Raw genomic sequence first — 16,742 nt, 5'->3', positions numbered from 1 at the left:
TATCCTAAAATAGGCATTCATATAAGCCACTTCATATCACTTGAAACTCATATGTTACAAATTCAACTTCAAATTCATTCATCTTCATCTTCTGAAACACATCTTCTTCACTCTTCTAACTGGCTCATCGGGAGTTAGGCTCTGCAAAGCAAAATTAAGGATAGAGAAGACCTATGGTAAAATAGCTCAAGAAAAAGCAATCAACAATACAATGGGAATGCTAGTAAACTTTGCCTCCTAGATCCTATGCCATCAGCACGGACAAATTTAATGTGATTTTTGGAAGGCAGCGATATTATTGTTCTGTGGATTAATAGTACATATGGCAACACTATTTTTATGTGCGTAAAAATAAGCGCGGCATCACGGGTCTAAAATGCCGGCATTCGCGTCATGCCGCGCCGTCTGCAGTCACGCGCTATCTCAGCCCAGAGACAAAACGAACGCACTGTATTAAATATTTATTATTTGCATTAAATTACAGAATATGAAAATGTAATGTAATTTTGGTATTTTACACTATTTTTCGATGTAATGGTGCTTTTGTTTTGGTTATTCTGGTCGAATACTAACTAAAGGAAGTTCATTTTTGTTAATAACAATAAAAATAAACTACTTCAATTTCCAGAAACCCGTATGACCAGCCCTTCCCACGCCCACGCCCATATCCCCTCTCTTCCTAACCAGACGTTGGAAAAATGTCGCAACGTCTGCTTCGACCAAAGCATAATCGTCTATTTATGATCTGAAGCGCACGTAGAGGGCTTTGTTACAAGTTACCATCACGTCCAAATGGCATAATATGACTTGGCAACGATGCTATGCTCTGTACACGTCTATTCTTTTCTCTTTTTTCATGCCTGCTTGCTCACTGACACACGATTTCACTTGTACGTCAATTTCACCCACTTACATTAGCAAATAACGTGCTTCTTTACCACGTTCAGGTTGTGATACGAGGTAGAAAACTGCACAAGAAGCAAAACGGGACAAAACCAGATCGTTTAGTACGCATATTCATGACTTCTGCACGAACTCTTTTCAAAACGAGTTGCCCTTGTACACATTCGCGCAACTTGTCCCAGTGAAGACAAACGAGAAACAGTTAAGTCAAATTTTACATCATTATCAGTTACTTTGGCAATATTAATAGCTTCAGTGTATGAAAGCAGTACTTTATATCAAGCAGAAAAGACGAACTGTTAATAGCCAGCAACAATGTCACACAATAATATACGATAGAAAACATTTCAGTGTGCACCAACGACAGTTAGACATCTTTCACTTCACAAGATGAAAAGTGAACTAGACACAATGTTATTTTTGTAGGTGGAATTTGTACTTCTGAACATGAAGAAAGTCGCAATCGGAAAGAAACAGTACAATTCAACAATGACCGAGAGCAAGGGACGTCATTATTGTTTCTACGGGATTCTCTGTGGATTATTTGTGCTTTATTTAATTTACTTCGCTCACCAACAGACTTTCAAATTGACAAGAGGCATTTTTCTACAATTAAAATCTCCAAGTAAGTAGATATGATACTTTCGTTTCCGTTATATGAAAATACGTTGGTTGTAAATTTAAAAGTGGCAAAACTGTCAGTAAGAGGCGATGACACATGCATGTGCTATCAGACGATGAGCATTGTCAGTTGGGGTCCATTTCGATGTATGGAGTGCCAAAAGTGGTCGGTGCAGTGAGCTGTTCTGTATGTACGAGGTTGAAATGAACACCATTTTGTTCACTGCCCTGCACAATTCTTGATGTATAGGATGTATTCATCTGTGAGTGTCCGTTTCAAGCGTTCCTCATCATGCTTTGATGAGCAAGGACTTCGAGAAAACAAGTGGTAGGATGAAGCATCTGCTTCTAATCTTCTTAAGGACTTGATATTTGTAAAATTGGCTCAACACATACCATGCAATTTTTCATCCGATATATCATGCATTCTTTTTTCTCAATCAAACATTCTGCTCACGGCAGCATTGTATACAAAACTGTCTATGTCTTTTGGTGGGTGCACGTCCCCTACATATGATATATTTCTCTGGACATGGGCGTCCGGAAGGGGAGGCAAGGGGGTGCCGTGCCCCCCCCCCTGGAAAACGAAAGTCAACCAAAAATTACATATTTCACACATATAATTTAATTTCAGCCATAATAATGTATGTTAATTATTGTACGAACATGATAAAATATAAATTTAAGCAATGTTTTTTGAGGGATGAACACTATTATTGGGGAAAATATGCCATGTTGCCCCCACCCTGGAAAAAATACCTTCCTTGCCCCTCCCTGGAAAAAATCCTGCGGACGTCCATGTCTCTGGACCGTCTACTGTTATTACAGATTTCTACTTTCTTGAAAGCAGATATTTCGACTGTAATAACTAATAAAGAATACGCACGTATGTTATGCTGTTCTTCTGAACACTCCCAAATGTTAACCTCATTTCCACGTATTTCACCTCGGCAACTGCTGTCTTGTAGATCAACGTGGCTCTGACGACTGCCAGCATAATCCTTTGTAGGGTTGTTTGATTTGAGTTTTTGTTTTAAAGTCCTTTATGCACAGATAGGCTAATTCGAAGTAGACCTTCAGTTTAAAGCGGGACCCGAACCACTATGTGCCTCCACAGGGTATCGAACCCGGAGCCCCTTGATTACAAGGCGACGATGTAACATTAAGCCATCAGGGATGCTACTTTTGTATGGTTGTGTGTTGTCCTGTGTTTTGCTCATTATGTGCTGAGTGCCCCAATACAGCCTCGGTTTATACTCTGGATAAGGAGATTTTAGAGGCACGCTTGGTGATTTTTTGTGCGTTGTAAGGGGCTTAATCCCGTATAATGTGACGCTTACAAATAGCCTGAGTGCTGACGCATCCAAAATTTTAATTTCAATCAATCAATAACATTCTTCCATGAACATCGGTAACATTAAAACAAAATTAATGGCTAGTTAGTACTACCACAACAACAACAACAAGCAACAAATTAATGATAAATATAAAATTAATTGTAAAAAATAAGATTTGTTTTTACTAATCCATGATCAACTACATAACGGTTGCTCCTATAGAAAAACCTAAGATAACATTAAATATAGAGCATAGCTTAGGCTTTCATTTGAAAAAAAAATCCTTGAAATCTGACCATTAGTTTCAGAGATATGATCGTTTATTCAATGTCAACAGCCGCCATCTTTGATTGGCCGCCATTTCTATTAACTACCACTTTGAGATGGCAATCATGGTTTTTTGGTATTCTTTCACACCAATATAACTGTGACATAAAGAAAAATTAGTACCCCCAAATTATACCGAATTCTTGATTTTGGCCACTTTGCCCATAGACTATATATCCGTATAGCCTATACCATGCAGCAAAGTGACTAGTACTGCATGCCTGCAGAAATAAAGGGCCGTCTAAAAGCTTCATATCCCCCCAGATACCTATTATTGATTGATTGATAGAATTAGTGTTTTAAGTCCACTTTATGCACAGTATGGCTAATCGGGACTGGACCTACAGTTTAAAGTTGGATCCGAACCATTATGTGCCTCCACCGGGTATCGAACCCGGGACCCCTTGATCACAAGGCGACGACGATACCACTGCGCCATCGCCCCCAGATATTAATATTTGAGGAGAAGTCACGCATTTACTGTGTTCCTTAGACATACGTTGGATTCCACTCAATTCGGAAGGCCTTCGGGGCCCGCTATTCATGTATATAACTAAGACAGACTGCAGGACTGTTGCAAACATCCCACGCATCACTGGAATATAACAAACTTCTCACGGTAGAGATCTGCAAATACACTGGTACGCCACTGGTATTGATTAAACTGGTCTTTTTGCTTTGGCTTGTAAGTCCTTCGTTAATGTTTATCAAGAACATTGCGGTACTTCTAATTTAATTAAAATTCCATGTTTATTCCAGAGAAGACGGGCTGCCACATAATGCAGTTCGACCCCATGGATGAGTCCATCAAGCACTTGGTGAAGACTGGAAGAGAACTCCAATGCCCAAAGCCAGATCCTTTAACGTACATGAACGGTACCATTCTGTTCATCGACAGCACCTTGTTCCCTGACTACAACGTCAGCGATCCAGAAGTGCTTCGTTGTTGCTGGAGCAAACTTTACAGACCTCCTGTTTACAAGACCAACAAGGATATCAAGTGGGACAATCAAATCAGGTACAATAATAATAATAATCGCATTTGTATTTTTTTTTATTTTAAGAAGATTTAGGTGGGTACTCCATGTGGCACGAATGGGAAAGGAAAGAAGAGCTTACAGGATTCTTGTTGGGAAACCTGTTGGTAATAGACCTGGAGGAAGGCCAAGACGAAGGTGGAGGAATAACGTTGAGATGGACCTAAGGGAAATGATTGGATAGATCATTCCTTTCCTTTTCTCGGACCTACTGCACTACAGTCCAGCCCAGTATGCACATTACATTACCCCTCAGATGCATCCATTCCACTTCAGCCCACCTCGAGGACACCCATATTTACTTAGTCTTGAGATTTTATAACCTATAAAAACTTTATATGTGCTGATGAGTTAAGAATATACAGTACACATATTAAACACATTCTCATCGGCGGAGGATATCACATATTCATGACTACAAAGAGAACAAAATATCAAAACAAAATCCCACAATTCACATAATAAGATTAATTGATTGATTGGTGTTTTAAGTCCACTTTATGCACAGTAAGGCTAATCGGGACTAGACCTACAGTTTAAAGTAGGATCCGAACCACTATGTGCCTCCACCGGGTATCGAACCCGGTACCCCTTGATTACAAAGCGACGACGCTACCACTGCGCCATGGGGAATGCCCACACACACACATAATAAAAGTACAAGACGCTTAATACACAAGGCGTATCAGAAGTGATGGTGCAAACTGAAACGGTGAAAACTACACGATAATATCGGGTGTTCCATATAGGACGCCAAATTAGAAAATTAAATAAAAATAGGGAAAATACCTTGAAAATAGTTATATTTCACATATACATATATAAGCAGTAACATCTTCCATTTACGTATGAAACACAATGTCAGGCATATGTTCACCGCTACTGAGTCTTCAAGCATTTATCCGCTCCACAAAATTATTGAAAACCCTCTCGCAGATGTCTGTCTCGGTGCCTCCAATCACCCGTATGATTTCCGCTTGCAGTTCCAAAAGGGTTCGTGGTTTGTTGGAGTCCACCTGTGATTTCACAAACCCCCATAAGAAGAAATCACAGGGTGTAAGATCACATGTCCTTCCAGCCATTCCTGGTCACCGTGCAAAGAGATCACTCGTTGCGGAAATTTTTCATGGAGTTCCATATCGTAACCACAACAAAACAACGTCAAAACAATTGAGGCTACATTAATCGGCATGACAACAGATACCAACATTGGTAAGAACAGATCTGCCAATCTCGAAACAAAACAATAGCACTCGATTTAAATTCGGCGTCCTGTATGGAACACCCTTTAGAAGCTAAAAAGTCTCAGTAAACACGGCGACATAATTGCGAAAGTATTGTTACGATCCACCAACGACTTCATTGCTTGTACACATCGTGCGCTTGTCACTCTACAAGTGACATGCCTCTTATGCCTTCTGTCCTGTACAGGATGTATGGTTTTTTTACAACGCTCCCTTTCGGCAGTATTCAGTATTAAGCAATGAAACCTCGGAGTACACTCGTAACACTGGTGCAGGTCCATATTATCCATTAAAGTCTGCAAAGTAATATAGGGAGGGACAGAGCAACTTGCTTATTTAGAAATTCAATTACAAAAAAAGTAATGCAGATATATATTTAATTCTTTGAACAGCATCAAGTACAAGAATTAAATTTTATGTTTACACAACTTAAAAGATGATATCAGGCAGATGTCGTCCATTATTCTCGATACACTGCGTTAATCGAACTCGGAAGTTTCGTTCAACTCTTTCCAGCATATCGACGGGTATGTTGGCGACAGCTTGACGAATGTGATTCTTCAGGTAATCCAGGGTCCTAGGACGATCGTTGTAAACAAGTGATTTTAGATAGCCCCATAGAAAATAGTCGCAGGGGACTAATTAGGCGACCGTGCTGGCCAGCGTAGATCGCCCCTCAAGGAGATGAGGCGTCCTGCGAAGTGTTGCCGGAAAGCAGTCATTGACACACGCGCTGTGTGTGCCGTAGCACCGTCCTGCTGGAACCATATATCTCCCACATCCATCTCGTTGAGTGTTGGCAGGAAAAAACTCCTGAATCATGTGGACATAACGGTCAGAAGTCACCGAAACTGCCCGTTCGTTTTCTTCACAAAACCATGGACCAATTATTCCAACTCGCGATAGTGCACACCAAGCAGTTACACGTTGTCAATGTAGGGGACGCTGATGAAGTTGTCTGGGGTTATCAGGGCTCCAATAGCGCATGTTCTGCTTATTTACAGATCCCAAAAGATGGAAGTGAGCCTCATCACTGAAGAAAACGAGTTTGTCGTGAGGCATGCCAAGAAGCGCCTCACATGCATTTTCGCGAGCAACAAAATCGCTTGGCTTAAGTTCCTGCACCACAGCCAATTTGTTGGGATGAAAGTTTAGTTCTTCATGAAGTATTCGCCTCACAGAACGAGCAGACAACCCAACAGCAGCTGCATGTTTGCGGGCAGAGCGCTGAGGGGATCACAAAACATAACGCCTTACCATGTCAGTGTCTTGGGGTGACCTTGCTGTTCGTGGAAGCCCAAGTTTTTTTCTTCACATCACCAGTTTCCCTGAAATTGTTTACCCATGAAACAATCGACTGCCGGCCAGAAACACGACCACGGGGCGCAATATTGAAATGTGTACGGAATGCACGTTGCGTGGCGATGATTGAGCGACCGTTAGAAAAGTATGCCTCGACACCTAACGCGCGCTCCACCTTCGTCCACTCCATGCTGCTAACTAAACCAAGCGGAGCTACAACTTTACGCCGCCCCGCCCTCTCGGATGTGCCAACCCCCACACTCCTCGGAGCAACCATCGCTTCAGGGCGCGAAATTCAAATAAGCAAGTTGCTCTGCCCCATCCTGTATTATCGCAAAAACTGCTTTTACGGCGACGCTTTCCCCTGTCGGTTGTACAATATAGGTAAACAGGACTCGCGATAATCAGTAAGTAAAAAAAGGACTAGACTATTGAGAAGTTCAAATATCACAAACGAAATGTCTCTCTGGTTCCTAAAGGGTCTTGTAAAATCTTGTGAGTTTATGTTATTATTTACACTATGTACAAAATTCCCACTAAAAATATATTCTAAGTCTAATAATATGTTTGTATGTTTCAGAGAAGACAAATGCCGAAAATTTCAAGAATGGGTTCAAGTTAATGCAGAGTTTATTCTTGTGACGTGTACTTATGGCAACACAACAGTATACAAAAACTTCCATTATATCCTCACGGAAAAACAGTCCAAAGTTAGTGAACCTGTGGGAGAGGGCAAAGAATCAGGCAGTCATTCACCCAGCGTCCTGATGGTGGGCGTGGACTCGGCGTCTCGCTTGAACTTCCACCGCCAGATGCCGCTCACAAAGAACACCCTGTTGAGGGAAGGAGCTGTGGAGTTCGTGGCATACAACAAGGTCGGAGACAACACGTTGCCCAACTTTCTACCCTTATTGACCGGACTATCACAACAAACCATCAAGAAGTCGTGTTGGCATGGAGACAAATTCACGTTTGACAATTGTCCTTTCTTATGGAAAAACTTCAGTGAGAAGGGATACGTGACTATGTACGCAGAAGATGAACCAAGTATATCAGTCTTTAATTATAGAAAACGAGGTTTTAGGAAACAACCAACAGACCACTATCTGAGGACATTATTACTCGCAGGTGAAAAATACTTACACAAGACCACCAGAAATAACATGCATGTCTGTTATGGCCCTTCACCGACTGTTGGAATAGTGATGAACTACACCAGGGACTTCTTGCATCTCTACCAGTCCTCGAAGTATTTTGTTTTGAGCTGGTCTTCCACTCTGAGTCATCAAGATATGAACGACCTCGGAAGAGCAGACAAATATTACAACAATTTCTTCCAAGACATATTCCAATCGGGGATTGTGAACAATACCATCATTATCTTCTTGAGTGACCATGGGATGAGGTGGGGCAAGATAAGGGAGACCATTGTTGGGTGGATGGAAAATAGAGTTCCGTTTCTGTTCGTGTGGATTCCTCCTAATATTCGTGTCAATTACCCACAAATTATGACGTCACTTCTCAACAACACAGAGACCTTGATATCTCCTTACGATATCCATGAAACATTGAAGGATATCCTCAGGTGGGATGTGAAGGATGGACCTCAGAGAACTAAGACGCCATCTTCGTGTCCAAAGTGTCACAGCTTGTTTAAGGCAGTTCCCAAGGATCGAACCTGTGACGATGCAGGGATCGACGAGGAGTGGTGCGCATGTGTAAAGTTAACAGTGAACACGAGTCGTGCAGATGCTGAAAATATAGCTTTAATGTCTTTAGATGTTCTCAATAGAAAGACAAAAGGCATCTCTAGATGCGCTAGGTTTGGATTGGAAGGTGTTTTGTCTTCTAGAGCGCAACTGTTACGGAAGGAAGATAAGGACATCGTAGTATACGTGGTGCAGTTCACATCCACACCCGGACGTGCAATGTTTGAAGCGATGGCTAGACGTGGTGAGAACAAAACCCTGTCATTGGTTGGTAGCATAAGCAGGATCAACGAGTATTCGAACCAAAGTTGGTGCGTTGATGATTACATAATGAAACTGTTTTGCTATTGTGTTTAAAAGTTCATTAAGTTCACTTGATGATCTTGTTCATGTGAGTTTATTTCAGAGGTAGGAAGGGACGTTGCATTTGTTCCTGCAGTTACTCCAGGAATTCATAATTCGTTCTCAACACATGCTTACTTATATTTGCCTGGTGTGGGTCCGTAGTTTATGGAAAATCTTTGTAATAGGTCAGATCCACTGAAGGCTCCCACGAGTGTCCAGTGTCAATGCACGAAAGTACCTTGCCTTATTACGCAGTGACCAAACTCTTGACCTAGTAACCTCTAACCCCACAAGTATGAGTTAATTTCCGATCTTATTAAAAGCAATTTTCTAGCACGACTTGTCCAATTTGAGCTGATCAAGAAAGCTGGAAAATTCTACCTTAGTCCTCCAGTACTGTCCGTCAGTCAATGTCAATTATATTACAAGAGTTGTATATTCTATATTGTACAAGAGTCAACTGAACATTTTAAAAGTCCATTAAAAATTGTATGCAGCTCAAATTTACATGAGGTATCAACTGTTATTTACAAAACGACCTCAATGTTGCAACACTAATCAAGTGAGCTTCAAAATGCTATTTTTATTATTTTAAAGATGGCGCCTCCTATACAGTGAAGAGGAGTGGTTTCTTGCCATCTGTCAGCCTAAAACTTACAGAAATTTCTCTGCAAATGAAAGCTCAATATCTGTGCATTCTTACCACAGCAACTAGTTTACTAATGGAGGAGAAAGTTCGACAATGGCCTCAGTTCGGAAGCAGATGTGTGGAAAGGCCTTCGCAGTGTCTCTTAAGTGACTGCACGTGGACCCCAAAGACTTATTCTTCTTCAGGTATAACTAACTCAAAGTTGAACATATATGAAGGGCCAGGGGGAAAAACGATGAATGTTCATTCGAGACGATTTGCCAGGAAATGAAGAACAAAGTATTTCTTTTCATAAGTACGTTAATATATGCCAAAATAATAATGTGTTTTTCAGGCACTTCTCATCGTTTCCCAACCAAGGCCGTTCTCATTCTTATAGTACAGCTTCTGAACTATCAGATGGCGTTGCGATCTCAAAATGGGCAAAAAATCGACATTCATCGTTTTTCCCCCTGGCCCTTCATATGTAGATCAGCAATAGGTATGTGCTAAGATGCAGCAAACTTGTGCAACTGTACTTACAGAAATCTACTAGATAAGAATCAAACGCAAATTAAGGTTTTCTTTTGACTCTCCTTTGTATGCATATCAGGAATTACAGAGGATTTTTTTTATGTTGTAAAACTGGAGAAGTCAATCTCGATCGATCCAGAACCAACAAAATTGCACATCTCAAATGTATAGCAGGTGAGAATGCTCTGAACAATATCATAATTTATGTCCAGTGGTATCCAAACTATAAGGTGCGCCTTCCTGGTAAGGTGCGAGTACTTTAAAATGTGATGATGTAAAAATATCAATTTCTTTTTCTCTATTACTTCAACTCACGTTGGTTGTCCCCATAGGTAATCTCATCTCCCATGTTTTTGAACTGAGACAGAAACTGAATTGGTACTGAACCTTGTACAAGAAAATAATGCTGAAAACCTAATTGTTAGTGCATTTGTACAGAAAATGGCATACTTTTCTGATAGTTTCCACAAACTGAATATATCTCTACTCTCTACAAGGTACGTACAATGGAATCCTGCAACTATCAGACACGGTGGAAGCCTATAAAAGGAAGTTGCTTTTTTGTAAGAGAAGATTAAGATGAATGCACCGGTGATTGCTTTCGTAGAGTAAACAGGACTACAACTAATTCAACAAATTCAAACATTGCTGTATGCCTGTTTTTAATATTTATTATCCAACTTTTCTTACTGGCTATATTTATCCTTTGTATCTAATGAATATCGTATCGTTCAATGAATTGATACCAGCTTTTAAACATTTAAAAATTGCATACCACCTGCATTAATCACACACATTATATTGTCATTACTTATACGAGTTGTACACTGGGATCCGTGAGTATTACTGTCGAAATTGTCCATGACTATTTTCATGAATTTTTATCTTACATCCTGTGTGTGTTTAAGCGATTGGTTTTTATGTATGCTGGTGCAGAAGTTGTCAACAGCTTGTTTTGAGATTTCTTTTAATTCTTGAAGCTCTTATAGGGTCAAATAAAGTGCACGAACATGGCGATGGACAATTTGCACGGTAATACTCATGGATCCCACTGTACCAATAGTAAATAAACACATTAATAGATTGTGTGTTGATGTTTCATGGTCACATCACATGTATATATATTATTATTGAGGGAAGGCGCGGGCAGATTTTGGGAGCTGAGGGGAACTACGACAGCTACAAGTTTGAAACCACCTGGTCTAATCGAAATGAATGGAAAGGTCAAGGGCGACAGGAGTGGGGGGACAGGGTGCCTTGAAAGAGTTAATGTAACTCGAATGTTGAAATTGTAGTGATATTGTATTACAAAAAAATGTTTTCTGTAACAGTAAACTTACTTACAAAGCTGTAAGTTACAGCAACTATTATTATTATCATTATTATTTTACGCCCTTCGGCACGTAAAAACGTAGATCAGAGGTATGGTATGGTACAGTAGATTAAGTGGTCTCTGATTCTGATTGATATCTGTGCATTGTGAAAAAGTACAAAACGACAAAGAACTGTTCGTCAACAAAGTGATAGATGTTTATGGAAAGGAAGGAAGGCGAATCCAGTTTCTATCTAAATAGTAGACTCAAGTGGGAACTTGTATACAATGCCAAAGTATTTTCAAATCAATTTATATTTTATGATCTGTAAAGTAATAATCTTAATAATTAAAATAACAATAGCAATGCTAATAACAGAAATAATAGCAATAATAATAATAATAATAATAATAATTAGAGACCGAATTTTAAAGGAAGTCATTTTTTATTTTTCAACACGGATCATGGAATAAATATCAACAGTGTTGTATCTTCCACCAATAAGATTACGTGGTTTTGACTTCCCTTTCTTTCCCTTTTTCAGCCCACATTCCCTTTTTAAAAAAATCCTTTCTGGTCCCTTCATTGACTAGTTTTTCAGCCTACATCCCTTCCCCCCAGTTTTTTTTTTTAAAAAAAAAACATCTTCCTTGGTCCCTTTCAGTGATGTGCCGTAGACTATAAGTTTACGTCTACATGCGTTGTCTACACGTAATCTACGCATAGATTACATTGTAGTTTACATAGACTACGTAGACAATCTAAAGTGCATTAAAATTAATTTGCAAGGGTTTCATGAAGGGAAGGTGACATATTCAACTATATTGGTTCCTAACGAAATGAAAAGAATTCTATTTACAACAAAATTTCTCTTCTATTATCAACTATGGAGGAAGATAAATAGTATGCAAAAAACAACAACAGATGGCAGTCGTGAGGCAAGAGTGGTCTTTTCCCCATAAAACACTAGAATATTTCCTATATTAGGTTTCTTCCTAGGTGAGAAATTGTTCGAATTCGGAAGAAAGAGTATGAAAAGTTCTCCTCACACATCAGCAACTGATACGTACTATAATTTTCTTTTAGTTCCACGGCGCCCTTTGCTAAGTTATCACCTTTCCCCATGTTGTTTACATAGATTACGTAATCTATGTGAATAAATAAGTCTACGTGTAGAATGTAGACTATCGTTGTTTACGCGTAGAAGCACATCACTGGCCCCTTTATTGACAAGGTATCAAATATTTTGTACGACTGTTTCTTCCCTGAACGAAACATTCAACAATTTCTATTTGGTGCAGTTTAGAGGAAATGAAGAAGAAGCGCCTTCTACCTTCACTTTTCCTCCATGAGTGTTGTGAGTACTTTGCAGCGAAAACAATGCGATCTGGGCTTACGCAGCAACAAATGCACTGTAAGCGGCACGCCTGTTGGGTTGAAAGTGTACTTCTCTGCTAGATTTAGACTTTTATTGCGAAGTTTTTTAGAATAGTTTTAACTTAACTGTGTGACGGTGACGACAGTATTGCGTATGAGTGAAATGGCGAAGCCAAGTACAAGTGGAAGCAAGCAATGGAATGCAGTAAGCTGTTACAAGGAAGATTTCAGAGAAACGGATTGTAAGATTATTCGCTGTACTTTACCTTAAAAAAAAAGAAATGAAAAAGAACTAAAGTCTTTTTTGCACTCCACTAAGAAAAATATTATTTTAAATGAAGCGCAATATATAGGCCTATATCATTGACATATAAAAAGGAATACATTAATTCGAAATTCAATATATCTGTTTTTATATATGAATAGTATACCAAATGGCCAGAATTAAAGTTACACAACTCAGAGCCCTCTGTAGCCTGTTTGAGGCATCGTAGAACTCTGAAATTTGGTGAATCCACTATGCAGACCATGGGGAAGAGAATAGCGATAAAAAAATTCCGCCACCAGGTTGAAATGTGGCGCTGTACTTCCATGATGGGTTGCACAAATAATCACGTTAAGTGATTTAGCTGAGTTATTAATTAGAAAGACATTTGTTAGTGGCTGGAAGTTGCGAGAAAATAATCTCTCGTTTATTGCAAGATTGCAAGGTAAAGGCAAATCCATAACCAATTGGAGCAGTTTACATCATTATTACAACCCATCATGGAAGAAGTACAGCGCCACATTTCAACCTTGTGGCGGAAAATTGAACTATTTTTATCGCCATCCTCTTCCCCATGGTCTGCATAGTGGATCACCAAATTTCAGAGTTCTACGATGCCTCAAACAGGCTACAGAGGGCTCTGAGTTGGGTAACTTTAATTCTGGCCACCCGGTATATTGCGCTTTCATTTAAAATATTATTTTTTGTGGAGTGCAAAAAAAATAGTCCTTTTTCCCCCTTTTTTGAGGAAAATTTTTCCCTTTAAAATCCGGTCTCTAATAATAATAATACAAATTTCCATGATTCTGCAATGAGAAAAAATGAGCCCAAGAAATAGATGTAAATTAACACGCAGGTTTGAGTTTACTCCAACACAGAAACGGGTGCAGTGATTTCGTGCCACTATCGCCCAAGAGTTGGTCACAGAGGCGCCAGGTGTCGGTGCGATAAGATAATCCTTTTGAGAATATGTTAAACGGTGAAAACCCGTTATGGATAAGAAGTTTCTTTTGAAAAGAATGTACGATATCTCTGTTAGTTGTGCAAAATGAAAAGAGGTTATTTGTATGTGTCAACCGTTTCAGCGAGTCTCATTGTACTCTGTTACTACAATAATATACGTTTCGAGAAGTATGCAGAAGATGATGTTCTGGTTGAATTCACAAACAAGCCCAGTAAGTTAGCGTCTAGTATTTGTTGCTCTTTTGACCATGGGCGTAAGTAGCTGGGGGCGAGGGATCTGGCCTCCCTTCGCTTGTCATAATTTGGGAGAGGAGGCTGTTCTATTCGGAGTGATTATGTAGCATTTTATTTTCTTCACATGTTATACCTGTAACATCTCGATCAAGAAAGTCAAAGTTTATGTTGTGTGACATCTCACATAACACTTTAATCTTTGAAATTTTGTAAACTGTGGAATAATTATTTGTTGCACTAAATTGTAGAATATGAAGACATAATGGTGATTTCTGTATATTAAATTAATTTTTTAATACCTTACGCAGTTTTTACTTTGGTTCTTCTGTTCGAATGCTAACTAACTGAACTTTATTTGTGTTATTAATAAAAAGAAAAAAAAATCTGCATTTATGTGATTTGAAATGAACGACGGCAATATCCAGGTGGGGGGTTGAAGGACTTGCTCCCCCCCACCCTCCAGACGCCCATGGTGAGGAGGTACGTGAAGTGGAAACTCATTGCTACTTTTGAAGTCTAATTGAAATACTTTGAAATCTGATAAATCACTTCTTATTCAAATCTTTATCTATATGTTAAGGGCAAGAGAACCAGTTTCCATCTCCATCCATCCGATGGCGTAGAAAAACACATGAAAGGAAAGAGGACACATTGAAGATTTCGTTTGTGTTGGGAAAAGTCTAAACTTCCACTTCATTGGCCGTAACTTGAAGTTGTTTGTCCATAATGAATACATGGGATTCAATAAAAACTTCATTATATTTTTCACAGAATGTAAATCAAATTTAAAAAACAGCTCCCACTTGCAACATAGGGAGAAATGCATACTCTCTTGTACATTTTTTTTCAGTAGCACTGCCCATTCCGACGATATTAATATAAATACATACCTGTTGCAAAACTGTCACTCGACATCCTGTATATTTTGGAATTTATGTACATGTTGCATTGTATATTATTTTAAGGACAAATCCCGCCCTCAATTTGTTTATGGCGCGGTCCGTGTCATTATCCCCCCCTGTGGCACCCCCTGTTTCGTCTCAAAATTTCTTAAGACTCCTCTCGCCCAAGGGATAAAAAAAACAACTATGCATTTATATAACATTTGAAATCTTATTTGGAGTTTCTAAAACATCGTAAATAAAGTTTTGAAGCACATTTGCTCAGCACAGGTGAGTTTGCTTGTTTTCGAGGTTGTCCGCCTCAATTTACAGGCATTTCTTTTTCTTTTGCCACATTTGTTCCTCATAGAGGCACTGGCGTAGGCAGAATTTTCAGGGGGGCTGCAATTGTAAAGGTGGATAGTGCATATAGCTGTTTTCTGGGGGGGGCGTAAAACAGAATAAGTAGGGAAATAACTTTAAGCTGCAAAATTATGGTCGCGAAGGGGGAAAAAAGGCCTTCATCCAATGCTCTCTTTTTCTGCGCCTTCTGTATATAATGCGCGCGGACCGCAGAGAGAACTGTGGTTCTGCCGAATAGGCTTTCTTGAAGTTTGTGCTTTCTCTCGCGGGTTTCGCTGCATTATGTTGGGAACTAATGACGTCTCAAGAAACAACGCAGATGCCATCATCCCAAATCTGTTAAATACTTTACGAAGTCTAAATCACACTAACATAATCATTGCAAATATTCCCCACCGCCATGACTTAATGAAAAGCTCGTGTGTAAATTCAGAAATTACCAAAGTAAACCGAAAATGAGAGAAAGTATGTAAAGCCTTGAAAAATATCAAACTTTTGGATCTAAACTCAATGGACAGGGCACTCCACACGTAGCACGGCTTGCATTTTAACAGAAGAGGAAAAAGTCGCATTTGTCAAAGGATCATGGATATAGTTAATGTAGATTATACAGACTGTTCTACCATCCCTCTCCCTTGGAAACAACCACCTCTACAGTGAACGTGGAATACAACACAGTGCTAATTACATGCAACGGTGGTGATAGTGATAGAGAAATGTTTCAAGAAATGCCAGATGCAGGCAGTGGTGATGATCATTATATGGAAATATATCATAAAGTGCCAAATGCATGCAATGGTGTTAATGGTGGTAGAGATGTAGAAAAAATTCAGAGTTCAAAGATAAATACACCACGTACATTAAGATCCTCAGAAAGGGTAAAGCGTGTGCCCCAAAAATGGAATGAAGATTTTTTATGGTAAGTTGTAACAAAAGTGAGAGAAAAACTACAAAAGAAAGCAAATGCTTCCTCAATCTAAAAGGTAAAACGACAAATCTAGAGTGTCTAAAGCAGCCAAGTGGTAATTTTAGCGTTGCTCATTGTAATGTGCGGTCTCTTGTACCAAAAATTGATGAACTACAGTGTGTTACATTACTGCATGATTTTGATATTGTCGCAATCTCTGAAACCTGGACTGATGCCTACACGCCAATGGCATCTATCAACCTATCAGGGTATCAGATCGTGAAAAATGATCGGATGCATAAAACCGGAGGGGGCATTGCCATTTACATGAAAACAGAACTGAACTTTCGCATTGTAGGTTATAGTGACTTGGACAATGGCAGTGATGTTGAATATATCAGTAATATGGTAAATAATAATAGTGAAAGAATAGATGTGCGTATTAGAACTTG

At 39.4% G+C, this 16,742-nt stretch overlaps 1 protein-coding gene across 2 annotated transcripts in view; it reads left to right on the top strand.

Annotated features, from left to right (window-relative positions):
* Positions 1–902: 902 nt before the first annotated feature.
* The window catches only part of LOC146002326 (uncharacterized), a 220,921-nt gene continuing 205,081 nt past the window's right edge, over positions 903–16,742 (top strand). The window contains exons 1-3 of one of the 2 annotated variants that reach the window (XM_083140047.1): positions 903–1,528; positions 3,948–4,206; positions 7,352–10,622. In XM_083140047.1, the coding sequence (XP_082996173.1) occupies positions 1,351–1,528; positions 3,948–4,206; positions 7,352–8,837 (1,923 nt within the window). In that variant the 5' untranslated portion in view covers positions 903–1,350 and the 3' untranslated portion in view covers positions 8,838–10,622. Of the gene's footprint in view, positions 1,529–3,947; positions 4,207–7,351; positions 10,623–16,742 lie in introns of those variants that run through there. The other variant, XM_083140046.1, reaches the window with a different exon arrangement.

This window comes from Lepisma saccharinum, chromosome 18 (assembly GCF_977018435.1).
Source record: "Lepisma saccharinum chromosome 18, izLepSacc3.1, whole genome shotgun sequence".
NCBI lineage: Eukaryota > Metazoa > Arthropoda > Insecta > Zygentoma > Lepismatidae > Lepisma > Lepisma saccharinum.
This window is presented reverse-complemented; position numbering and strand designations above follow the sequence as displayed.